At 41.5% G+C, this 27,600-nt stretch overlaps 1 protein-coding gene across 2 annotated transcripts in view; it reads right to left on the bottom strand.

The window, feature by feature from the left end:
* Positions 1-2,902: 2,902 nt before the first annotated feature.
* The window catches only part of TBC1D23 (TBC1 domain family member 23), a 46,998-nt gene continuing 22,300 nt past the window's right edge, over positions 2,903-27,600 (bottom strand). For both annotated transcript variants that reach the window (XM_062619551.1, XM_062619550.1), the window contains 12 exons: positions 27,360-27,463; positions 26,459-26,581; positions 15,746-15,838; positions 13,145-13,315; positions 12,884-12,926; positions 12,050-12,159; positions 11,259-11,401; positions 10,139-10,183; positions 7,201-7,289; positions 5,402-5,537; positions 4,608-4,802; positions 2,903-3,416 (listed from right to left, as the gene is read on the bottom strand). In XM_062619551.1, the coding sequence (XP_062475535.1) occupies positions 3,335-3,416; positions 4,608-4,802; positions 5,402-5,537; positions 7,201-7,289; positions 10,139-10,183; positions 11,259-11,401; positions 12,050-12,159; positions 12,884-12,926; positions 13,145-13,315; positions 15,746-15,838; positions 26,459-26,581; positions 27,360-27,463 (1,334 nt within the window). In that variant the 3' untranslated portion in view covers positions 2,903-3,334. The remainder of the gene's footprint in view (positions 3,417-4,607; positions 4,803-5,401; positions 5,538-7,200; positions 7,290-10,138; positions 10,184-11,258; positions 11,402-12,049; positions 12,160-12,883; positions 12,927-13,144; positions 13,316-15,745; positions 15,839-26,458; positions 26,582-27,359; positions 27,464-27,600) is intronic.

Raw genomic sequence — 27,600 nt, 5'->3', positions numbered from 1 at the left:
AAATAACTTAGAATGACTTTTTATAAAGATCAGTTTCATTTATTTTACCTCCCAGTGCTGCACAAGTTCACACATTTTCATTTTGGTAATTTCCACATCAGCCTCTAAAGATGCTATGCCTCAGCCACAAGGACATTCCTGTACTGAACTTATTTAACAAGAGAGCAGCTCTTGGAACAAGTGGAAAACTGCTGATAAGCAATCACACAGCTGCTATCTCTGAAACATTTACTAGTTTAGATGATGTTAGTTGAAAATGCTTGAAACAATGAAGGCAACAGATAATGAATACATTTATCACAGGCATATAGTGCTTGAATCTCTTCACTTTGTGTGTGCTCATTTTCTTACTGAACACACCTTCAATCAGCACATACTTCTGTGCTGAACTGAAGGCTGTTAAAGGTCTAATTACTATCTTAGAAATTCTGTTTCTGAGGAGCAAGGTAACTTATTTTCAACTGCCACATTCTGTCAAGAAGCATTAACTTCCATTTCAACACACACGTTCATCTTTACAAGAGAAACAGCCTCAACCTATGAAATGTGAAATTTTGCATAATTAACAAAAATAAAATAATCACAACCCTGTAGTAAAAGCCTATTCTCCACACTTTGTTTTAGGATTTAAAAATACCCTACCAACATTTCAAATTATTTAACACAGTAGTGGATAAGACTTTTAAAAAAGTCAATTTTACAAATTGCTTGCATTTTTCCATTTATCTGCAGCCCAAGCTGGACTTAACCATTTCTAATGAGAAGGATCCAGTACTGCTAGGATCTTTATGTTCTGCTCATAAACCCAAGCATCAATCAGTCCTTGATACTACTCGGTAGTATCAAGGATTGCTTTTTCCGAGCTCAAGATCAGAGCATCCCAACACATAGGAAGTCAAGGAAGAGGGCCAGGAGACCTGTGTGGCTAAATAGGGAATTGCTGGGTATGCTCAAGTGGAAGAGGAGAGTTTACAGGTGATGGAAGGAGGGCTGGCCACTTGGGAGGAATATAAGGCTGCTGCTAGAGGATGTAGGAAGGCAGCTAGGATGACTAAGGCCTCCTTAGAATTAAACCTGGCGAGAAGGGTCAAGGACAGCAAAAAGAGCTTTTTCAAATACATGGCAGATAAAACTAACACCAGAGGCAATGTAGGCCCACTGATGAACGGGATGGGTGCCCTGGTGACAGAAGATACAGAGATGGCAGAGTTACTGAATGCCTTCTTTGTCTCTGTCTACTCTGCTGCAGGCAGTCCTGAAGAGTCCTTTACCCCTGAGACCTCAGATGAAGTCAGGTCAACGGAGCGGTTTGCCTTAGTCGATGAGGAATGGGTTAGAGACCAGTTGAGCAATCTGGACATCCATAAATCCATGGGTCTAGATGGGATGCACACGCGGGTGCTGAGGGAACTGGCGGAATTCATTGCTAGACTGCTCTCCATCATCTTTACCAAGCCTTGGGAAACGGGAGAGGTGCCTGAGGACTGGAGGAAAGCAAATGTCACTCCAGTCTTCAAAAAGGGCAAGAAGGAGGACCCGGGTAACTATAGACCGGTCAGCCTCACCTCCATCCCTGGGAAAGTGATGGAACACCTTGTCCTTGGTGCCATCTTAAGGCATATCAAGGATAAGAGGGTTATGAGGGGCAGTCAACATGGCTTCACCAAGGGGAAGTCATGCTTGACCAATCTCTTAGCCTTCTATGAGGAAATAACATGGTGGATGGATGATGGCAGAGCGGTGGATGTGGTCTACCTTGACTTCAGCAAAGCATTTGACACAGTCTCCCACAGCATCCTCGCAGCTAAATTGAGGAAGTGTGGTCTGGATGATCAGGTAGTGAGGTGGACTGTGAACTGGCTGAAGGAGAGAAGCCAGAGAGTTGTAATCTATGGGGCGGAGTCTAGTTGGAGGCCTGTAACTAGTGGAGTGCCTCAAGGGTCAGTACTGGGACCAGTATTATTTAATACATTCAATGATTTAGATGAGGGAATTGAGTGTACTATCAGCAAGTTTGCTGATGACACTAAGCTGGGAGGAGTGGCTGACACGCCAGAAGGCTGTGCTGCCATCCAGCGAGACCTGGACAGGCTGGAGAGTTGGCAGGGAATAACTTGATGACATATAACAAGGGAAAGTGTAGAGTCCTGCATCTGGGCAGGAACAACCCCAGGTTCCAGTATAAGTTGGGGAACGACCTGTTAGAGAGCAGTGTAGGGGAGAGGGACCTGGAGGTCCTAGTGGACGACAGGATGACCATGAGCCAACACTGTGCCCTTGTGGCCAAGAAGGCCAAAGGCATCCTGGGATGTATTAGAAGGGGGGTGGTTAGTAGATCGAGAGAGGTCCTCCTTCCCCTCTACTCTGCCCTGGTGAGACCCCATCTGGAATACTGTGTCCAGTTCTGGGCCCCTCAGTTCAAGAAGGACAGGGACCTGCTGGAGAGAGTCCAGCGCAGGGCAACTAAGATGATTAAGGGAGTGGAGCATCTCCCTTATGAGGAAAGACTGAGGGAGCTGGGTCTCTATAGTTTAGAGAAAAGGAGACTGAGGGGTGACCTTATTAGTGTATATAAATATATAAAGGGGGAATGTCATGAGGATGGAGCCAGGCTCTACTCAGTGGCAAACAATGATAGGACAAGGGGTAATGGGTACAAACTGGAACACAAGAGGTTCCACTTAAACTTGAGAAGAAACTTCTTCTCAGTGAGGGTGACAGAACACTGGAACAGGCTGCCCAGGGAGGTTGTGGAGTCTCCTTCCCTGGAGACATTCAAAACTCGCCTGGACACATTCCTGTGTAACATTATCTAGGTGTTCCTGCTCCAGCAGGGGGATTGGACTAGATGATCTTTTGAGGTCCCTTCCAATCTCTAGCACACTGTGATACTGTGAGTAGGCTAAGTCAAATTTATATACTGTATGTAATGGAGATATTTTACTTTCAAGCAACAGAAATTTAAAATCCATTGTTTTCAACTGCTTCTCTCTATCTGGCAGTGCTTCTTTGCTTTAACACACTTAATGCAAGCCTAGCTGCATTTTCTCTTGCAGATACAGATGACTCACATTAAAGCTGCATTAAAAACGAAACAAACTGACCTATATAATAAACATTTCTTGAAAACAAAACCAATATAATTGAAAAATTAAAAATCCCATCAGAAGTTGATAATAATTTACCCTATCTTAAGCCTGCTACTCAGGCACTCCCATCAGCAAACAGAAAAATTCTCTTAAGTTAGTATTCAGTTGGGAAACAGTCAGCTTGTATCCACATACAGTATCTTGGTTGCTTCTTTATAAACCATTCTCTAAAAAGTCTTTAGTTATTAACTCTCCAAGGCGTCCAATACTTTCATGATCTGTTGTTTTATGGCTTTGGTAGCATCACCTGCATTTGGAATCAAATACCTTAAAAAAGAAAAAAAAAGTCATCATTAATTCACTATAAAATTATTGAGCATTAATTCCATAATTCTTGCTTTGATTTTTCTTCTGGCACAACCTAGGGGGAAGCAGGAGGGGAATATATTGAGATGAAAAATTACTGAGAAAGTAACATTTAATTCCCATTTATACTACGAGATGCTTTCATTTGTGAACTTAGAACTGTTGAGTAGTACTTCACAGGCCATCCTGGAAAGAAAAAGTTCTTCATTAATTGACAGTAGCATAAATCAGAGAGGTTAGGATCTCTACAGACAGCACTGTCTGACTGAAGCACAGCAGTCCTCATATTCTATTTTTATTTTAATTCTCATATATAGCTCTATATATAGATCATATTTATGATCCTCCCTCTTCTGGATTTGCTCCAGCCAACAGGGTGGTGATGAAGTAATTCAACAAGCAGCAAAGTTCTCTGCAACCTTTTCGTTTATCTGTGTCTGACCTACTACCCAACTAATTTAATTCTAAGAAGTCAACAGGCATAAAACAACTTCTCTAGTTAGCTAGGAAATTCACTTCTTGTAAAACCAGAGCACCCCTGCACACTGTTCTCCCCAAAGAAAAGGATGAGAACATGTCCAAGTGGTGTCACCAACTTTGTTAGTGCCAAGAAACAACAGGCTACGCCAGCAAAAAACAAGCCCTACGTACCCATTCCTCTGACTAACCCCAGCTTGAGCACACAAATGCTGCACATGGCAATACCTAACTTTAAGGAACCAGGTTTCAGGGGTTCAGAGTTTTGAGGTTACGCTTCTGGACTCCTTTTGCAATGCACAGGAAGAGTTTGATGTCCCAGAAAAGACAACACAGAAGAAACACCACTTTCTGAAATGCCACTTTTCACAAATCCACACTTTTGGCTGCAGTACTGTCTGCTTTGTTTTCATTTAAGACATATAACAGAAATCCAAACCAGTTGCATGCATCCCATCCCCAGCAACTGTCATTGCAGACCATGGAGTTCCTCTCTGCTGGGTCTTGTAAACTCTACTCATTCTGCTGACCTTTTTCTAGTTCACATTTGAATTATCTATTTCTAAATAAAAACTATTACTTTTCAGCTCAATTATGGGAATTATAGCATGCCCCTGATTTCCTGTTTACAGTGTTCTGGATATCGTTAACATCTCTGCTACTGAAATGGCTTACCTTTCAACTGCCAAAATTTCTATGCCTGAAGTATTGCTATTTCCATATTTAAAGGTGATCAGTTCTGGATGTTTCTTCTTAGATGTGATTTTCACTACAGAGTTGAGTGCCTGTCGAGACTGTATGTACGCCAGTCCCTTTCGTGATGGAATCTCTCTCAAACAGTACATATGAGTTGCTGTTACTAGGAGATGACTTTAAGGAAATGAAAAATACATGTTAAATTTGCTAATGAACTAAATACCAGTTACTTAGAAAGTTAAATTCTACAAATAAGTTACTTAGAGGGAGACAGATGGAAGTTCCCAAATCTGACCCTGACCAAGAGAAAGTCTATCATAATTTTCTGCTACCCAGATTCAACAGGGTTTGTACTCTTTGGGGAAGCCAAAGCATGTTCTGCTCTTGCAAGATTAACAAAGTCACTAAATTTTAGGGGCAAGATGGGTGTGTACTAAAAGGCACAAACAAGTAGACAAGAAAAAAAAACACAGGAGCCACAGGTACTTGGGTCTACCTGGTCTTGAAAAATAAGCCTATGTATACTGAGAATACTTCTCTTACTATCTTGTTTTACAAAGCAAGACTTCATACTAGGTTTTGTACATAATTACCATTCTGTAAAACTGCAAATACAAGAATGCAAATATAGTGTTAACATTTTGTTCTAGGTTGTTTTACACCTTTATTTCCTAGTTTAATATAAAGAATAACTTAACTGGCTTATATATATATATATATAAAATATGTATCATGACAGACATTTTGATGAAGCTTAGAACTAATTCCAGTACCTGGGAAACATATGTCCATTTTCTTTTACTTCATTACAGGGGAAATTATACTTCACATCAGGTTTATTTATCCATGTTTGGATGTTGACAACCTCTTTTCGATCATCATCTGACATCGAAGAGCTATCAATTTCATCTGTTTTTAAGGGAAGAGGTAGAAGTAAAAAAAAAACAACCAAAAATATTTTCAAACACAACATCAGACAATTTTTCAACTCACTAAACCCACTGCAGCTACACTGGTTCAAGCCAAGGCCTACCTAGCCATAAACAATCATTCAGAGTGAAGAAAGGAAAGGGCATGCATATCTGATATTTCTCTTTTAATTCTCTCTCAGCAGACAACTATTTTCAACTCAGGGGACTTCTTACACTTGCAGACCAGACTTGCCTTGCAGCCATGTGAACTTTTTGCATCTACAACACCAATAGGTTTTGGCAAGGACTACCAGAACCACGTTAACTACATGGGTGCGTAGTACTCAGTTTTCTACACTTTTTAAAACTATTTATTTCAAAGCAATTCAGAATTAAAGCCATGCTTTTCAAAAGGTTTCCACCAAAAAAAGAATTATGAAATTTAAATGAATGGAATAAAGCCCATTCTCATTTTGCATAATCACAGAATGGCTGAGGATGGAAGGGACCTCTGAAAGTCACCTGGTCTAATTCTCCTACTCAAAGCAGGGCCACCTACAGCAGGCTTCAATTTTTACAGCAAATTGCAATTATTTACCACAAAAAAAACCCCACACTAAACTTCACAAAAACAATTATACAGAAACAGGCTCACTTTTTGCATTCTTCTGTACCAAAGTAACATGAACTTTACTTCTTATACATTGGGTTTGCTTATTCATATCACTGCAGTGATTCTGCTTACTTACTAATACTGCTTTTAAAAGTAAATGTAAATAGAAATTAGCAAAGAACCATTACTGAAAATATGTTCTAGACAGGTCTTTCAGGATGTGTTTTTTTGAATCCACGTAGACTTTGCCAAACACTGTAATGGATGCTCAAAAAACTGTGCAAACTTAATTACATGGTATTTAGAGCAGTATCTCATTAGTGTTAAACTTCTGCCAGATAGTTCCATTTTGCTCCTTCCAAGTTCTTACAGTAGACAAATAATGATCAGCTGTTTGTCATCACTCTTATTTAAACAGCTTGAGATCCTATGAATCTATCTCATTAATCTTCCTAAACTATTTCCTTTGCAAGTCAAAGATTCTTAGTCTAGTTGTTTGTTTCTCACACAGAAGCCAAGTACGCCTTTTGGGCACAGATCAGTTACTTGTGAGATGACGACGGCTGGGAGTGAGCTAACGCTAACAGAACAAACCAGGACAGCACCAGGTCTGTGCCATTCTAATGTTAGCACTGGTCTCAAAAATAACCTCCGCTTTGTGAAAAGTGTGAAATTCCTGTTTTGTCTTGTTGTGTCCTTTTTGTAATTTTTCAACTAGATAAAAAACCCCAACCTCCCACAATAAAATTTGCATGCTTTTCCCACAGCATTTTATGTGCATATTAAGAGATTAATCAATTATTAATAGATTCAGTGCTAAAAAGCAAAGTCCAAAACACTGGAGAGGTGCACACACATTAGCCATCTAAAGTCTAGCTCCAGCTATACTTTCAGTATAGTGCCCTAGGCACAGCCGTAACAAACACAATCCAAGATGACAGAGAAATGTCAAGTTGTAAGACAGTTGTAAAATGCTCTTTTTAGCTCTCAAATTTAATAAATTTGTCTAAATAAGCTGTTCTAGGTAAAAGGAAATCTTCTACTGTACCAGTATCATATTCCTCTTCATCTCCGATGCTGAATACTGGTTTCACACCACGGTAGGGTTTTCCTACTCTGTCACTGCTGCTTACATGTCTGTTGGCAATGAAATGGGCAGGAGAGAACATGGGGTGAGAGAAGAAAAGCAAGTTGCAAACTGATGGTATGACACATACAATAACATATTAGCAAAGTGTAAACACAACTGTGCAACTGAGAAGGATGAGAGAATTTTGTGCAGCTGCCTGCAAGGAAGCTGTGACTGACCCAACAAGCGATTTGGTTAGTGAAAGCATGTTTTCAGTTACTTGGCAAGGCTGACTGTTGTAATAAAGAACATGAAAATAAATACTTTTTTGTTTAAAACCAACCAACCAACCAACCAAAACAAACCCTCCAAAACCCAACTTCTGACAAAATACATTAGAGACCTGAAAACTGACAACATGCCGAGAAATTTCTAGCATGAAACTGAAACATTTCTGGACAGTCAGGACAACTTTACAAGGATTCCAAATTGGGATGGAGGAGAAAATGAAAACTATTAACTAACATGTCTAGAAGCTCATTTTTCATTCCTCAGAACAAAATACCTTAAGCACTTCGAAGTGGGGTTATTATAAACCCTACCTTGTAGTGTGAATTCTGATTTCCTGTCCATTACTTTCTCCAGCATGTGCCAAATTCCTACCTTTCTGCATAGATACTGACCTCAAAAGTCACATTTAAATCTATTTCTACAAATTATATTAAGTGACACAAAAGCACAACTGAGTCTTAGTGTTTGTCATTAACAGTTGCAAAGCTTGAGATATTTTAATGCTTCAACCCAGAGTGCTGTGATTACATGGTCACAGCTCTGAGGTTAAAAGTTCTGGCCCTCAATTGCTGGGAATACCTAAAGAATATAAGAAAACCTAAAGGTTCAGAGAGCCATAAACAAGGTGATTGCTGAAAAAAAAAGAATCACTAAAGGCTAAATTATTTTAGCCTCTAGAACTGGCAACATGTTGTACTTTAAAAAAAAACCAACAAAACCAACCCAAAACAAACAAAACCAAAATACATCTGTCCCTTCCTCCCATTTAAATCCTATAACCTTCTGCCCCATATATATTTCCTATAAACTATGTGCCCTAGTTCCTAGTACTTACTTACACGTGAGAGCATATTTGCAAGTCAAGAAAGAAACCTTCATTTTTAGTGATGTAGATAAAAGTATTTAATAGGAGAAGCCCCACCCAAACCCAAACCAGAAATGCATTCTACAATGAAACAAAAACTAAACATATAAAAACATGCTCATTAGTGTTGAAGACAATAAGCATCAATGACACTGACAATTCAAAAGGGCAGTGCTTCCATATGGAGGCTTTTGTGAATATGCTTTAATAATACATAATGAATTGACTAAGAAAGCACAACTAAATAGTGTTATATTGAATTACACAGAGAGGATTTAAGATCTTACTGGTGTTTACAAGTCAAAGTTAGTCAAGGCAAGAGAAAGTAAAAAGCTATTTTATAAAAATCTGGTAACATTTCAAACTAGAAATGGATTTCCTTTAACCTGTTTACATGGAATGCCATCATTACATTGTTATAAATTGAATGCAGTTCCTTTTAGTGGCAAACCTTCAAAATGAAATATATTGGTGATAAAACACAAAGTGGATCTAATTGAATGGATGGGAAAAGAATGCCATTAGAGGCTTTTAAGAGCTTCAGTTTTAAGAGAACAAGTCTACTAATCTATGATCTATATTCCTTTTCCCAAGGAAAGAAGATAAGCTATGTGAGTGAAAGTAACAAATAAAATAACTGAAATAAAATCTCAATATATCAAAACTTCTTGGCTCTAGATACAGATTGAAGTGTCTTTCAGTTATAGAATAGACTCACCAAGTGTTTTAAGTTAACCATATTCTAAAACCTGATCAATAAAATGTGGGAGGAAACCCCCATAATATTTAGGATTTCTACATTAACAAAACATATTACGTGATACTGGGATATTCCTGCTTTAAGAATACTAGTTAACATTATTACTGTTGGTTTTGCTCACACAACACTATTCTTTCATGCATATGGGTAAATCTTATATCAAATTATGTGCAAACTACTTGAAAGAATTGGTCCAAAACCCTTGAAAACTCAAACAAAATTTAAAACCTTCATTATTTTTTCCAGCACCAATCTTCATGCTTTTCAGTCTGTAAGAGTCAAAAGGTAAGGAATTTTATACAACCTCAAGTCACAGTTTTTATTTCTGAAATAATTATAAGGCAGTAAATCTCAGATGACTGTGAAGAGACTCCACATTTCTGTGAAAATGTGGTAGTTATGTGAATAAGATGAGGGAGAGTTGCACGGCATATTATTAACTCAGCACTTCTATTTTTCCAGTAATGAGAACCTCTGTTTCTATCAGCATGTTCTATCACCATGTGATGAGAACCATATAATTTTAAGATTTCCAGACAGAATTTACGCATGGGTTCCCCGTTAGATCTAGGCTCTGATGATGCTTTATGAACAGTTTATAGCAAGTCTTTTTTGTAGCTGTAGTCTCACTTGCTAAGACCTTAAGCCATAATTTGTTCAATACTTGCTCCTGGTATATTTCACTAATACAAGTCACTAACAAAATGTATATGGGGAAATGACAAGTAAACCAAAAAAAAAAATCATAAAAAGCAATAGTAAGGAATAGAAATAACAAAGCAGAAACTAAGAAAAGAAAGCACTGCCAATACATTCTTTTTCTACTAGTTCCCTGATGAGTACTTGTAAAAACTGATAGCTTTAATATATTCAACCTCCCTAAATTAATATAAAAATGTGTGAGCAATTTTGTCAGTGTAACCAATGCTTACAGATATTGCAATGCCATGCTAAGTACAACAAAGGTGGGTTTAGTCAGACTGCTTAATTATCAAGCTTACCGCTCCAGGCTTGCTCTGTCTGGCCAGGGAATATTGAAAGGTATTCTACAGTACATTGGGGCAGAGGATAAAACAGAAGAATTAAAACAAAAAAATAAAATTTAAAGAAAAAAAAAATCAAAAATCTAAATAGTTGAAAGGCTCTGTATTGGCAATGTGTCTTCTTCGAGGAGGATGCTTATAAATAAAAGCTTCATGACAGTTAGCCATGAGGTTGAGAAATATCTGTAAAAGTTCCACTAGAAGATGCACTCTTCGTGCTTTGTATGGCTTACACATAAGCCTTACTTGAATTCTCCGCACAACAAAAACTACTACTGAGTGGTATTTAAGAATTTTTTGCCTCTAGTTGTGGAGTAATTTTAAAAAATCCTTTTCCAACACAAAAAGAAGCAGTAATTTGTACCTGTACACCAGCTCTGTAAGATTCTTGTGTACCAATGTCTTAGCAACATAAACCTCCAAAGGCTGCGTTTTAAAGAACTCTAAAACAGGCTATTCAAGTAAAGCTTTGTCAGATGAAAGCTGTTACTAAGTATTTGGAATGATGACCTCCAACTTTGAGAGTCTTTTAACATGCTTGCACATTCTTCTTCCCAGCTTCATTTGAAGATACAAAAAATGAACACAAGTTGATTTTGAGTTTGAAAAGCAGCTTTACATCAGGACTTGAAAAAATATCAAGATCTTCAATACTTGACACGATGGGGCAGTAAAAACCCCAAAACAAAACAAACCCAACCAACCAAAGAAACCCCCGTCTGGAATCTTTCTGTTATTCACCCATTAAGAGTCAAGTATGAAGAGGAACTGAAATAAAAATGAAATCATTCTTGACTTTTAGGCCCAATACAGAACTGACACACTGTAAGAAGTCAAACTACCATGCAGTGACAAATTCGAGATGCATGTTTAAGAGAAAAGGCTGCTCACAGTGATCTTTCAATACTAAGGCAGCGCAGTAGCCTTACTGCGTCATGATAAAATTATGAGGAGGATAGGAAGCCTAAAAGCTGAAACTTTTTTCCTAATTAGCAGAGTTTTCCCATTTACAAATTAGCCACCTGAAACAGGAAGCCATTCCCCATTGCTAATTCACAGTGAGATATTAATGACATACCTGTCCACTGGAGTAGATGTATTTTCAATAAAACTGATAACTTTTTCTTTCACATTCACAGATTTAGTCTTTAAAGCAACTGTCATTTTATTCACCAGGGACTTTACTCCTTTTCCATCACTTGAACCATTAGGAGAATCACCCTGTAAAAGTAACTTCTCTCAGATAATCCTATAAACATAATTATATATCATCTCTAGTTTGTTAAGAAAGGAAACAGGCTATAAAACAGTAACCTACTTTCTGGTAGCGAGTACAGCGTTAATTACAGCAGTACTATTTTAGAGTTCTACCAAATGACAGCAATAATATGTGTCTGAGCTAAAGATGATCCAATAAAGTAAAGCAAATTTAATAATCCTCATTAACTAAGCACTCTGCTGCAAAAATCTAGAGGAAGGAATTCTATTAACAGTAAATTTTATCCAAATTAAAAGCCAAATTCTACATATAACAAATTAGCTGTAGAAAAGAGACAATTTTGAGCTTTCCCATGAAACTGAATGCTAGTTTTATAGTAATTTATTCCCAGAGTGAAGAGGAGACAGGAAAAAGAATTGTCCATTACATATTCTGCTGGATAATGACTACAGCAAGCTTTTCCTCTCAAGGGGATAAAAATATTTAGGTCACCTCCAGCTAGACAGTGAATATAGTTGGAAATTAAATACATAACTGAAAACAATGACTTGCAGCAATCTATTTTACAGAATAAAATAAGGAATATAAAAATATTCAGTACACCCACAGCTCCCATTCCACTATACCACTTAAGCTTAAAATTCACTTGCATCAACAGAGGAGTTTATGCTACTTCTTGAGCCTGAGGTACTAGCAATCCAGTGGCCATATCCATTTTCTGGTCCTTCCACATTGATATCTGCTAAGTGCTGCTGTAGGGCTGTTAAAAGACCATTAAAAAAAAAAACATTCAGAACTACACTGGAACTAGTCTGTTGATGGAAATGCTGTATATCCAAGACTAATCAGTAGCAATTTTTGCTTCACATGATTTAATAAAACAGATAAATCCAGATACTACTATAATCATCCCCGGCTTTTCTTTCAGTAGTGAAATGGCATTAGGATAATCTTTATTTTAGTAAATAAAATCGTTAAAATACAGCAGCAACTAAAAATTAATCACTGGTTTGATCCTAAAGATAACTGTTATGACACTGCAAATACTGTCTAGTAATGTCTCTATACTTATATTGTAGCACAAATCTTTCCACAATCAGGTTGTAGAACCTGAATGACTCCAGAAACAAACTGCAGATTTATGAACTGATGGTTTAAGAAAAAACAAGTTAATAGTAATTATGAATTAACATCTTCTACAGATCTGCAGTCTACAGAGACTAAACATCAAGGACAAGAACTTAGAATGAGGGCATTTCCCACATCCTGTATTAAATTTTTCTCCATTCAGAAATGTGAGTAAGCCATAGCAGTTAACCACAAATGTGCAAGTGCACAGTGCTGATTTGCACAAAGCAAAAAACTGACAAATGAGAACTATTTGTTATTCCTTTAGCTGATTTTTAGCCAAAGCCTAGTAAAAATACCGACAGCATTAATACATCAAGTTTTCTCAAGCCAAAGCTCATTATTAATAAGCTTACCCATAAATCCTCCTTTGGCAATGCTTACATACTCCTTATTTTTCTGCAACAGAAAAGGCATTTTTGGTTGAAGCAAACACCTGTGAAATGAGTTTTGCAAGCGTGGTAATGACACATGGGTTCATTTCATAAAAACTGTAACCTTGAGTAATGTAAAAACACTTAAGATTTTAAGGGGAAAATATTTTGCCATTTAGTACTGATGTTATGGGCAGACATGCTTTATTTCAGCTATTAAAATCAACAGCAATTTAGATGTACCTGTAAGAAGTGTGCTAGCACCATGTTCATATACATATCTTCTTCTTCCCTGCCGCTTCCCATGAAGCAGAGATGTTCCCCACCAGCTATGGAGCCAGACTCAATAGATTGTTTTTGTGCTTCTAATAGGGATTTTACAGATTGTGCAAATTCTGATGGGTTTTGAAGCATCTGTGGAATGAACAAACAAAAAGTGCTGCTTGACACCAGAATACTGTAACACCACTTGTGAAAAGATAGAGACATTAAAAATTGTTATCATTTGTTGAGCACAAAGAAGGCAATATCAGCATTGTACAAGATACATGCACACAAAAAAGCCTGACTGAGACCTCATGTTCCATGAAGAAGAGTGAGAATGGTCCTTTTTTTTACTCTCACTCCACGTTGCTCTCCCCAGGAAAGAAACGTAGCTAACTAATTTTTAGTGTATTTTTGCAATATTAGTAGAAGAAGTCTTTGCAACTTTCATGTTGCATTAAGTTGGCAATATGGCAGAGGGACCGATTTCCTTATTTCATATGCTCAAGTACAACACATTCAAACTCCGCAGTTTTGAAACCCTTAAAAATACATAGAATTTCTAGGTGTCAGTAAGGTCCTCCTCTTGTTGTCTCACTGCTAAGTATTTTTCTCATTTACTTATCAAGATTTGGAAAAAACAAAACTACAATCAGGAGTACAAAGAAATAGCTGGGATTCTTAGCTCTCTCAACAAGTCAAGGCTGTGGTGTCCTGAAGGGCTATTTTAAATTAATAAGGAAATATTGACCTGTAACTGGATTTGGGGGAGGGAAAAAGAAGAGAGGAATTCACATTACTTTCCCTTTACGCTGCCATCAAATGAATAAATACAAAATAACAAATACACAATCTAGCCATCAGTAAGTCAAACTGAATTTTAAGTGGGGTTTTCGTAGAGCCAAATGCTAATGCTTTATTGCACAGGTGCTAAATCTTACTACTTCATCTAAGACTACCTTTAAATGAGATGGATTCCAAAGTGCTTTCCTCATTGCCTTCCCTTAAAGTAAGTTGTATGTACTTCACACATACAAGTATATAAAATGCACTGAAGTTCCATTAATGATTTTTTATCTCAAAGATTATTCCCCATACAATGTTTTCCTGGCATTAAACTTCTAAAACCAGAGATGAACCTGGTGACATTCATCCAGCATGGTTCATGAAGGATCCTAACCATACCAACTCACACACTGCAGAAGTTAATTCCAATATGTAATTTAAATACATATGAACTAATCACATCCAATTGAAGAATTGTCATCATGGACTTCTTTATCATGTGTTATTATGTTTTTAAACTATTTAATAATTCATATTGCTCATTTCCACTTTATTGAATATGATGCTCAATTAAGGCTAGCAGGGCACCCACACACCGCAGGGAGGTTTCTTCCAAAATAATTTTTGATCTATGTTAAAACCTAGAACATTATATCATAGAATCATTTAGGTTGGAAAAGAACCTTAAGATCATCGAGTGCAACTGTAAACCCAACAGTGCCAACTCTCTACCACTAATTCATGCCCCAAGTGCCACATCTACAAGTCTTTTACATATCTCCAGGGGTGGTGACTCAACCACTTCCCTGGGAAGCCTGTTACAATGCTTGACAACTCTTTCAGTGAAGAAATTTTTCCTAATATCCAATATAAATACAAACCTCCCCAGTGCAACTTGAGGCAGTTATCTCGCTACAACCTCCTTTCAGGTAGTTGTAGAGAGCAGTAAGGTTTCCCCTGATCCTCTTTTTCTCTACTATATAATTATACTTGTGCAAAGAATACTGAATAATGCATTATTTTAATTAGAGAGATAAAGATAATAGATGCAGAATTGAGTTTCCTAACTAAGTTAAAAAAGCCTTTTATGGATATATACACTGAAATCATTGCATGCAGCATCCACAGGCTGCTTGAAATGGAGTAGTAGAGAGTTAATCTAGAAGTGAAGAATACACTGTAAGACAGCCGAAGCATAAACGATTTGGGGGAAAAAAAATAATAAAGAAAAACATGATTGAATGTTAAGAATTAATAATCAAATGGAAATGACAGCAAAGTTGTTAATGAAGTAATTAGTCTATAGTACATCTCAGTTCACAAATTAATGCACTTCCTCTCTCATATTGCACTGCAAAAATTTTAAAGGAGCAACTAAATTCTTTTCAAGATGTGCTCCTTACAAGCAGGCTGTAGTAAGACTGGCTGGGGAAAAAAAAGAAAATTAAAAAACTCTACTTGTTAAAATTAATGACACCTTTCAGTAGAAATTACAATGCTAAAAAGAGGTTTCTCCTCCAAGCAAGGCTTTAGGCAGTATGGGTTTCCATTTCTAACCAAAAAACAGGAAGTCTGGAATCCCAAGTTCTAATGTCATTAAGGACTAAACTTCTCAGTAAAATAGTTTTACCAAGCTCCTTTAGGGAAGCTAACTTTTGAAACCTCATCACACAGCTAGGCACTGCAGTACAGAGCCTAAACTAAAGATAGTTATTTTTTCAAGACAGATATTTCTTTCTCCTTCTGTTTAACTCAGGAATTAAAAATCAGTAAGGAAATAAAAAGCATACATACCAAATCTGAGTCTAAATGAAATGCTGTTGATAAATGCCCAGCATTGTATTGCTCTGCAGGACGACAATCCACTACAAAGAACCTTACTCCTTCCTGAAAGAGAAGGATTTTGTCCATTACAGAATTGTAGAATCATGTAATTATTGATGGGAAAGCACATAATTCAAATATATGTTAATACTAATTCCAGTACTACAGGAACCACTCAAAGGGGCTAACATCTACTGAAAAACCTTATTTCATGCGATTAATCTGAACTTCTGCAGTTACTGGACCACCAACAGTATTCCAATAGCAATTTCCCATTAATACATCATCTTGCACATCATAAAGGATCACTAAAGTGCAATACATACAGTTTAATTATTTCATCTCTATTGAGAAGAAATATAGTGGGTATTAGACCACACATCAACAAGACATCAGAAGGGACAACTCTGAAATGCCAATCCAACATCCCATTACTACACAGCACATAAGGATAGCTTTATATCCCACTGAGTTAAACAGAATATAAACAGATGCTTAACGTGACTTGGACTAGGGGCAGAGGGGAAGAACATGCATAATGAAAGAGGCCTGGAAAATGCTACAAAAAGCCAGTAGTCAAGAAGAAACATTGCAAACTGCCTACACTATTATCCATCTATTGGTCTTAAATACTCAAAGTGAAGTCCCTGCATCTAAGTATGTCTGCAATTAACTATCACAGAAATAGCGTGTATAAGTTGTTTTGTTATTTAAACCTGTCATTGACAGAAGACACATAATTTCATAATAGCATTATTCTCAATAGTACTAAATTTAGGCTCTTTAGAAAAGCCAGGCCTGGCAGACGGGGAGGGGGAGTTGCCCTTTATGTTAGGGATAGGTGGGAGAGTATGGAACTCTCTCTGGGAACAGATGATCAGTTAACAGAGAGTTTGTGGGTCAGGGTTAAAGGGAGAACACCTATGGGAGACATTACTGTGGGGATCAGCCTCACACTCGCAGGCCCTTGTCCTCATGGTGGACTTCAACCACCCTGACATCTGTTGGAAGGACGGTACAGCCCAGCACAAGCAATCCAGAAGGTTCCTCGATTGTGCAGAAGACAACTTCCTTCTTCAAGTAATAGAGGAGCCAACAAGGAGAGGTGCCATGCTTGACCTCATGCTAACCAGTGGGGAAGGGCTGGTTGGAAATGTGATGCTCCAGGGCGGCCTTGGTTGCAGTGATCATGAGATGGTGTCGTGGTTTAAACCCTAGCCAGACAGCTTGTTCGCTCACTCCCACTGAGTGGTGCCAGGCTGGAAGGAACCGAGGCCGCCCCCCCCCTCCCACACCAGGCTCTCCCCTTCCCCGCTCCCGGAGGAACGGGGAGGATCGAAAGAGTGCAACTCCCACGGGTTGAGACAAGAACAGTCCAGCAACCAACGTACAACACAAATTACCACCGCTACCACCACCAACAACAATAAGAGAAAATAACAAGGGAAGAGAATACAATACCACCGGCCAAGAAACAAGTCCGACCCAGAAGCCCTTGTCCTTCCGGCTAACTCCCAGTTACCCCCCCTGCCCCTGGGCATGACGTGCTGTGGTATGGAATACCTCTTTCGCTAGGCTGGGTCAGGCGTCCTGTCTCCACTTCCTCAAGGCTTCCCCTCCTCCCCTCACAAAGTCCTTGGTCAGGGTAAACATCACTTAGCAACAACCAAGAACATTGGTATCACCAGCACTGTTCCCAGGCTGGAAGTCAACCCAGGACATTATCTACCCCTTATTCCATACCATTCATGTCATGCTCAGATCCCACATTTTCAATACACCATTGCTCTCCCACATATATACATCCATATAAACAGACCAAGAGATCATTTTCTTAGTGCATGGACCAATCCCTGTAATGCTACCGAGTCCATTCGGTCCATGATGTCAGGAATCTTTGAGTGCAGGATAGGCTGTGTGCAGTACTGGATCGTTGCCTGCTGATGCTGGTAGTTCCTTTAATGCGGAACTCACCTGGTTCTATCAAAGTTCATTCTCTGTTGGGATGATGGTTGGAGGGAAGTCAGGGCTAGATGCTGGTGACCTGAAGACATCTAGCTGATGGGCTATAAAAGTATTACACAGCAGGCAACAGCATACAGTTGAGTTCACTGGCTGTTTTCCCCTAAAATCTAATCCCCTTGAGGTATACATCGGGCTTCCCCATCTTCCCGCATTACCCACCAAGTATATCCAGGTCCCTGAGCAAAAGCAATCCCACGAGTGGGTTTGCCTTTACCTGAAGCAGGAATAACCCAGACTGTCTTCCCCAGCAAATTCTTCATATGCACCACGAGAACTTTGTCCCCCTCTACAATATGTAAAAGTTCTGACTGGGCTGGGCCAGCCCTGTTGGCAGATCCTCTGGTGTTAACCAACCAGGTGGCCTTTGGTAAGTGTGTATCCCAATGCTTGAAAGTTCCCCCACCCATTGCTCTCAGTGTAGTTTTTAACAGCCCATTGTACCGTTCGATTTTCCCAGAGGCTGGTGCATGGTAGGGGATGTGATATACCCACTCAATGCCTTGCTCTTTGGCCCAAATATCTATAAGGTTATTCTGGAAGTGAGTCCCACTGTCTGACTCGATTCTCTCTGGGGTGCCGTGTCGCCACAAAATCTGTTTCTCAAGGCCCAGGATAGTGTTCTGGGCAGTGGCATGGGGCACAGAGTATGTTTTCAGCCACCCTGTCATTGCTTCCACCATGGTAAGCACATGGCGCTTGCCTTGGCGGGTTGGTGGCAGTGTGATATAGTCAATCTGCCAGGCCTCCACATGTTTATACTTCAACCATCGTCCTCCATACCAAAGAGGCTTTAACCGTTTATCTTGTTTAACTGCAGCACGTTTCACACTCATGAATAACCTGGGCAATAGTGTCCATTGTGAAGTTCACTCCTCAATAACAGGCCCATCTATATGTTGCATCTCTGCCCTGATGGCCTGAAGTGTCATGGGCCCACCAGGCCAAAAATCATTCACCTTTCTGTTGCCAATCTAAGTCCATCTGAGCCACTTCAATCTTAGCCGCTTTATCCACTTGTTGGTTGTTCCGGTGTACCTCAGTGGCCCAACTCTTGGGTACATGGGCATCTACATGACATACCTTCACCACCAGGTTCTGCACCCGGGCAGCAATATCTTTCCACAGTGCAGCAGCCCAGGTGGGTTTACCTCTGCGTTGCCAGTTGCTCTGCTTCCATTGCTTCAACCACCCCCACAGGGCATTTGCCACCATCCGTGAGTCAGTATAGAGATAAAGTACTGGCCACTTTTCTCGTTCAGCAATGTCCAGGGCCAGCTGGATGGCTTTCACCTCGGCAAACTGACTCGATTCATCCTCTCCTTCAGCAGTTTCTGCAACTTGTCGTCCAGGACTCCATACAGCTGCCTTCCATCTCCGATGCTTTCCCACAGTATGGCAGGACCCATCAGTAAACAAGGCATACTGCTTTTCACTTTCTGACAGTTTATTATATGGTGGGGCCTCTTCAGCACGCATCACCTCCTCCTTTGGTGACATTCTGAAATCTTTGCCCTCTGGCCAGTCCATGATCACTTCTAGAATGCCCGGACGACTGAGATTTCCTATTCGAGTTCGTTGTGTAATTTGTGCAGCCCATTTACTCCATGTAGCATCAGTTGCATGATGTGTAGAGGAGATCCTGCCTTTGAACATCCAGCCCAGCACGGCCAAGCGAGATGCCAGGAGGAGCTGTGCTTCAGTGCCAATCACTTCCGAAGCAGCTCGAACCCCTCCGTAGGCTGCCAGTATCTCTTTCTCAGTTGGGGTATAGCTGGCCTCAGATCCTTTGTATCCCCCACTCCAAAAGCCGAGGGGTCGACCTCAAGTCTCCCCTGGAGCTTTCTGCCAGAGGCTCCAGGTAGGACCATCCTCCCCAGCTGCAGTGTACAGTACATTTTTTACGTCTGGCCCGGTCCGGACAGGTCCAAGGGCTACTATGGGAACTCTCTCGCGTTTAATTTGCTCAAAGGCTTGTTGTTGCCCAGGGCCCAATTAAAATCATTCTTCTTCCGGGTCACATGACAGAGAAGGCTTACAATCAAACTGTAATTTGGGATATGCATTCTCCAGAACCCCACAGCACCCAAGAAAGCTTGCGTTTCTTTCTTATTAGTTGGTGGAGACGTTGTTATCTTGTTGATCACATCTGTGGGGATCTGGCGATACTCATCTTGCCATTTTATTCCCAAAAACTGAATCTCCTCTGCAGGTCCCTTGACCTTACTCCGTTTTATGGCAAAACCAGCTTTCAGCAGGATTTGGATTATTTTCCTCCCTTTCTCAAAGACTTCTTCCGCTGTATCGCCCCACACAATAATGTCATCAATGTATTGCAGGTGTTCTGGAGCTTGCCCCTGTTCCAGTGCAGTCTGGATCAGTCCATGGCAGGTGGTAAGGCTGTGTTTCCTGGGGCAGTCGGTTCCAAGTGTACTGGATGCCCCTCCAAGTAAAAGCAAACTGTGGCCTGCACTCTGCTGCCAAAGGAATTGAGAAAAATGCATTGGCAATATCTATCGTGGCATACCACTTGGCTGCCTTTGACTCTAGTTCATACTGAAGTTCTAGCATGTCCGGTACTGCAGCACTCAATGGTGGTGTGACTTCATTCAGGCCATGATAGTCTACTGTTAGTCTCCACTCTCCATTAGACTTTCGCACAGGCCATATGGGGCTATTAAAGGGCGAGCGGGTCCTGCTGATCACTCCCTGACTCTCCAGTCTATGGATCAGCTGATGGATGGGAATCAGGGAGTCTCGGTTGGTGCGATATTGCCGCCGGTGCACTGTTGTGGTCGCAATTGGCACTTGTTGTTCTTCGACTTTCAGCAACCCCACAACAGAAGGATCCTCTGAGAGACCAGGCAAGGTGGACAGCTGCTCAATTTCCTCAGTCGCCAAAGCAGCAATACCAAAAGCCCACCGGTACCCTTTTGGGTCTTTGAAGTACCCTCTCTTGAGGTAGTCTATGCAGAGGATGCATGGAGACTCTGGACAAGTCACAATAGGGTGCTTTTGCCATTCCCTCCCAGTCAGGCTGATTTCAGCCTCCAACACAGTCAACTCTTGGGATCCTCCTGTCACTCCAGAAATATAGATGGGTTCCACCCCTTGACAGCTTGATGGCATCAGGGTACACTGTGCACCGGTATCTACTAGAGCCTTATACTTCTGTGGGACTGATGTGCCAGGCCATCTGATCCACACAGTCCAGTAAATCCAATTGTCCCCTACCTCCACCTGGCTGGAGGCCGGGCCCCTCTAATGGTCATCACAGTGATGGACACTTAAGTCGTGGTAAAAGGGATTATTCTTCGTTATCACAGGAGCTGGAGTAAAATCAGCTCTTGCACTCCATCTGGGAAACTGCTCACCAGAGGCTGAAGCCGTAGCTCTCATGGGATGATCAGTCTTGGCCCCTGCTCCCCTCTTCAGTTCACTCACCCGTTCCTCCAAAGCTGAAGTAGGTTTTCCATCCCACTTTGTCATGTCTTCTCCATGATCCCGCAGGTAAAACCATAGGGTGGCCGTGGCATATACCTTCTGTATCTCCTCTCTTGAACAATAGGACGCCTTTTGTTAATAGCCGAGATATGTGTTGGTACACATGAGGAGCTGGATAAATCAGATAGATTGTCCCTCAATTGTTTGAGGTCCTGGGACAGTTTTTCCACAGCTGAGATGATGGAAGGGGTGAGATTGTCTTCGAACTCTCGGAGTTTATGAACCATTTCATCCACTGTTAGTGGTACTATGTCATTCCAGGTTACCGTTGCCAATGAATGGGCATATGATGACGGTGCATTCCGTGTGAGTTTTCGCCACATGGGTTGTGTACATTCAACTTCATCTGGACCTATGGGTGTATCCCCGTTATTCGGCTTGATGTGATAGATCATCTCTACGATGGCTGATTCCCTCAGAGACTGGATGCCTTTGTCTGTAGTAGTCCACTTGGCTGAATGACTCATAACATCGTCCTTGTATGGAAACCTTTCTTTCACAGCTGCCAAGAGCCTCCTCCAAAGGCTGAGGGACTTTTTCTCTCTTGCAATTGCTTTGTCAATTCCCCCTTCTCTAGCAAGTGATCCCAGCTGCTTGGCTTCTGTACCTTCTAGTTCGTGACCATCGGCCCCATTGTCCCAGCATCGGGGCAATCGGGTGATGATGTGCTCCCCTGGTTGACGGGTAAAATCTTTTCGCATATTCCGTAGCTCGGTTGAGGTCCGAGGTCGAGAAGTCACCTCTTCTTCTTCGTCATGTGATGATGACTCCTGATCAGATGCTAGACCGGGTGGTGAATACACCGTTTCTTCACCTTGCTTCACCCTTCTTGCCTCTTTTTTGCTTTTTCTCTTGCGTACAGGGGCAACCGATATTGGTACGAATTGGTCCTCTGGTTTGGCTGCAGTAATTATCACTGCGGTTTGAGTAGCGACTGTGCTTGTTGCTGGGGGTGGTGTAGCTTCTCTGCTTGGAGCTGGGGTAACCACGCTGTCTGTTGCAGTCGAAGTTTGAGCAGCTGCTGTACTTGCCACTGGGGTAGCTGCGCTGTTCACTGCAGCCAAAGTTTGAGTAGCGACTGTACTTGTCACTGGGGGTGGTGAGGCTGCTGTGCTTGGGGCTGGAGTAGCTGTGCTGACTGTTGCTTTGCCCTCAGATCCACCGACATCTTTTTCCTTTTGAAGGTGCTGGATAGTGTTGAACAAGGCCCTGTAAGCATAGGCCAAGCCCCAGCACATTGCCATGATTTGTCCGTCTCTGGTATGGCCAGAATGACCACACACCTCATTTAAGTGTGTTACTACTTCTTCTGGATTTTGCAGTTGTTCGGTGGTGAAATTCCAAAGTACTGGAGGGGCCCACTGACCTAGATACTTGCCCATACTATCCCACACACCCTGCCACTCATGACTGTCCAGCCTCAGGGAAAATCTCTTGGTCCTCCTATATCATCGTTTGACCCCAGACAAGACCCAAACCTGACTCTGCTTAACTCTTGAAATCAGTTGTGGGCAAAACACACTCTGTATGCGTGCTAGCATGGTGATCCCCATCACGATCAGCAAATAAGTCTCAACAGCATTAAAAGGCCATTCAAAAATTTCAAAACTCTCAAATGTAAATGGTCTGGGGGGAGGACCGGGAGGGTAAAAGGATGTCTCCTTCACAGGTTGACCACCTGAGAAGGAGAAAAAAGATGTGCAATTGCTAAGCACTTCTATTATATACCTCCCAAAGTATAAAGGTGGTTACCACACTGGGAACATAAGCCAGATCAGTTTCATGATCAATGATTCTATTGTATTACAAGTCATTGCCATAAAGTACAATGAGACAAAAACCTTAGCCCAAGCCCCACACTTGAAAAACACTAATACAGCAAATACCGGACGGAAGTAAGGTATGATATACTGAAACTGTGAGATCAAGAGGAACAACTCTGAGAGCCAATAAATCAGCATTGTGACGAGTGGCTATTAATCCGGCCAGATCTGTCGTTATCTCAACCCCTCGAGCCCCACGTTGGGCGCCAAAAAGATGTGTCGTGGTTTAAACCCTAGCCAGACAGCTTGTTCACTCACTCCCAGTGAGTGGTGCCGGGCTGAGAGCAATCGAGGCCCCCTCCCCCGGGGCTCTTCCCTTCCCCGCTCCCAGGGGGATGGGGAGGAGGATCGAAAGAGTGCAACTCCCATGGGTTGAGACAAGAACAGCCCAGCAACCAATGTACAGCACAAATCACCACCGCTACCACCAACGACAACAATGGTAAGAGAAAATAACAAGGGAAGAGAATACAATACCACGGGCCAGGAAACGAGTCCCACCCAGAAGCTCTTGTCCTTCTGGGTAACTCCCAGTTACCCCCTCACCACCCCTGCATGACGTGCTGTGGCATGGAATACCTCTTTGGCTAGCCTGGGTCAGGCACCCCGTCTCTGCTTCCTCCCGGCTTCCCCTCCTCCCTGGCAGCGCATGAGCCTCATAAAGTCCTTGGTTAGGGTAAATATCACTTAGCAACAACCGAAAACATCGGTATCACCAGCACTGTTCCTAGGCTGAAAGTCAAAACACAGCACTGCACCAGCTACCAAGAAGGAGAAAAATGACTGCTACTGCTGAACCCAGGACAGATGGTGAAGTTTGAAATCCTCAGGACAGTGAGAAGAGTATGCAGGAAGGTCACTGCTCTCAACAGTGAGAGAGCAGACTTTGGTCTCTTCAGGAACCTGCTTAGTAAGGTTCCATGGGATATAGCCCTAGAGGGCAGGGGGCCCAAGACTGTTTGCTAATATTCAAGGATTACCTACTGCAAACTCAGGAGTGTTGCATCCTGACTAGAAGGAAGTGCAGCAGGAGGGCCAGGAGACCTCTTCGGATGGATAAGGAGCTGCTGAGGAAAATTCAAATGAAAAAAGAGGCTTATAAAAGGTGGAAGCAAAGACAGGTGGCCTGGGAAGAGTACAGGGATGCTGTCCGGGAAGCTAGGGACCAGGTTAGGAAAGCTAAGGCCCAGTAAGAATGAAACTTGGCTAGGGATCTGAAAGGTAACAGGAAGCGGTTCTGTAGGTACTTTGCAAATAAAAGACAGACTAGGGACAATGTGGGCCCTCTCCAGAAGCTCTCAGGAGAGCTGGCTACCCTGGATTTGGAGAAGGCTGAGGTTCTTAATGACTTCTTTGCCTCAGTCTTCACTGGTAAAGAGTCTGAGCACACCACCCAAGTCTTGAAAGGCAGATGCAGGGACTGTGAGAATGAAGACCTGCGCCCACTATAGGAGAGGAACGGGTTCAAGACCATCTTAAGAACCTGAACATGCACAAGTGCATGGGTCCTGATGAAATCCATCAGCGGGTCCTGAAGGAGCTGGAGAATGAAGTTGCTAAGCCACTGGCCATCATATTTGAGAAATCATGGCAGTCAGGTGAAGTTCCCAATGACTGGAAAAAGGGAAATGTAGCCCCCATTTTCAAGAAGGGGAAAATGGATGACCTGGGGAATTACAGCCCAGTCAGTCACACCTCTGTGCCTGGCAAAATCTTGGAGCAGATTCTCCTGGAGGTCATGCTAAGGCACATGAAAATCAACAAGGTGCTTGGTGACAGCCAGCATGGCTTCACGAAGGGGAAATCCTGCCTGACCAATTTGGTCGCCTTCTATGATGGGGCTACAGAACTGATGGACAGGGGTAGAGCAGATGATGTCATCTACCTGGACTTGTGCAAAGTGTTGGACACTGTCCCACACGACATCCTTGTCTCTAAATTGAAGAGACATGAATTTGATGGATGGACCACTCAGTGGATAAACAACTGGCTGGATGGCCACATGCAAAGAGTTGTGGTCAATGGCTCAAGGTCCAGCTGGAGACCAGTAACGAGTGGTGTCCCTCAGGGATCAGTGTTGGGACCGGTCTTGTTCAACATCATTTATCACTGACATGGACAGTGGGATTGAGTGCGCCCTCAGCAAGTTTGCCAATGACACCAAGCTCTGTGGTTTGGTTGATACCCTGGAGGGAAGGAATGCCATCCAGAGGGACCTTGACACGCTTGTGAGGTGGGCTGATGCTAACCTTATGAAGTTTAACCATGCCAAGTGCAAGGTCCTTCACCTGGGTTGGAGCAATCCCAGGCACAGCTACAGGTTGGGCAGAGAAGAGATTCACAGCAGCCCTGCGGAGAAGGACTTGGGGGTGCTGGCCGATGAGAAAATGAACATGAGCTGGCAGTGTGTGCTTGCAGCCCAGAAAGCATTCTGGGCTGCACCAAAAGGAGCGTGACCAGCTGGTCAAGGGAGGTGATCCTGCCCCCTTACTCTGCTCTTGTGAGACCTCATCTGTGTGCAGTTCTGGTGTCCTCAACATAAAAAGGACATGGAACTGTTGGAACAATTCCAGAGGAGGGCCATGATGGATGATCAGGGGACTGGAGCACCTCCCATATGAAGATAGGCTGAGAAAGTTGGGGCTGTTCAGCCTGGAGAAGAGAAGGCTGCGTGGAGACCTCATAGCAGCCTTCCAGCATCTGAAGGGGGCCTATAGGGATGCCGGGGAGGGACTCTTCATTAGGGACTGTAGTGATAGGACAAGGGGTAACGGGTTAAAACTTAAACAGGGGAAGTTTAGATTGGATATAAGGAGGAAATTCTTTCCTGTTAGGGTGGTGAGGCACTGGAATAGGTTGCCCAGGGAGGTTGGGAATGCTCCATCCCTGGCAATGTTCAGGACCAGGTTGGACAAGGCCTTGGGTGATACGGTTTACTGTGAGGTGTCCCTGCCCATGGCAGAAGGGTTGGAACTTGGTGATCTTAAGGTCCTTTCCAACCCTAACTATTCTATGAATAATGGGTTTTAAATTTTCCTCTACTATGACTACATTAGGAAAGGAAATCCAGTTAGTGAGATATTACTTCAAGCTCCCACTCCTCGTATTCAAATCAGCTGTATGAAGCTCTTGGACTTTAGCTCTAGTTACTACAGTATAAACGCATTGCAGTATTCAGATCATTTACAAGGGAGACAACTCCAAGACAAGAATACTTTTTCCTAAAATAGCAAATATTCAAGCATGCTATTAGCGCTGAAAATATATCTTTTTTTAATACACAAATAGGAAGGGAGGGGAAGAGGAAAGAGTAATAGTAATTCAATATACTAACTCCTTGCTGCTGATTTGCTTGAAGAATTTCTGACACAGAAACTGCTAGACAGAGAGCTTGGCTCAAGTCTGTGTCATCCTCTTTGAGGCCCAGCAAGCTGCTGCCAAAAAGACTGTGGTTGTCCTAATAAGGCAAGGAAAAAAAAAGTTAACTGAAGCCAGTGTCTTTAGATGTGAAGGCTTAAAGCAAAACTATATCCACGTCACAAATACTAAAGCAGGTACACATGTATGTACTTCACAAAATCATATCAACTGATTTTTTTTAGTTTTTTTAAATCATGTCAAGGGCTGACCTTCCATCACAAACACACTTGTTCACAAGCATGGTAGTGACAATACCAACATGATGAAATACCTCTGGTTTTTGGGTTTCTTTGGTTGTTTTTATTTTTTTTATTTTTTTCATCCCCCAAAAGATCTCATATAACTGTCTACATATCAGAGAAAGTACATAAAATTACAATAACTATCAATTACTTTCATTTAATGAATTCACTGGAGTCAGATATCTTGAGTAAGGAAGAACGGCAAGAATAGCACAGATGATCGCTGCTTTATCTCTAGAAATTGACTGCTGTTCCAAGTACAGCTAGGACTGCTGTGCAGTCTACTACAGAGCAGTTGTGTCAGTATGGCATTTTCGGTTCATCAGTTCTTACAAGAACCTGGTTTGCAAAACAAGGTCATCAGTCATAAAGTGAGAATATTGTGGGGAAGCTTCCCTCTAACATGTTTCACTTGACCTTCTTATCTTTCAAAGATCCTAATACTAAATACCACCAGAGTAACATGAAAAAAGAAATTAAAATAACATCACAATTAAATATTTAAAGTTATTGTCAGCAGAAACTTAAACAGACTCCAAAAAGAAAAGAATTTCAAAACTACTTTCTTATTACCTTCCTGAAAGAAGCTGGAGTTTTGCTACAGTAATATTGTGCCAAAGAGAAGAGATCTTCTATATCTTCTAAATCAAGATTGGCTGGTGAAGTTTCTAAGAATTCTGAGATATACAAACAACATAAGTGCACCATTATTTCATGCATAGAAAAGAAGCACCATACCTATTTTCACATCATAAAATAACTTAATTTTTAACAAGGCATAACACAATTGAGTTTTTTGATTAAACATGAATGT

Source organism: Pezoporus occidentalis, unplaced genomic scaffold (assembly GCF_034315485.1).
Source record: "Pezoporus occidentalis ecotype Australia unplaced genomic scaffold, CSIRO_AGI_Poc_V1 ctg211, whole genome shotgun sequence".
NCBI classification, from domain to species: domain Eukaryota; kingdom Metazoa; phylum Chordata; class Aves; order Psittaciformes; family Psittacidae; genus Pezoporus; species Pezoporus occidentalis.
This window is presented reverse-complemented; position numbering and strand designations above follow the sequence as displayed.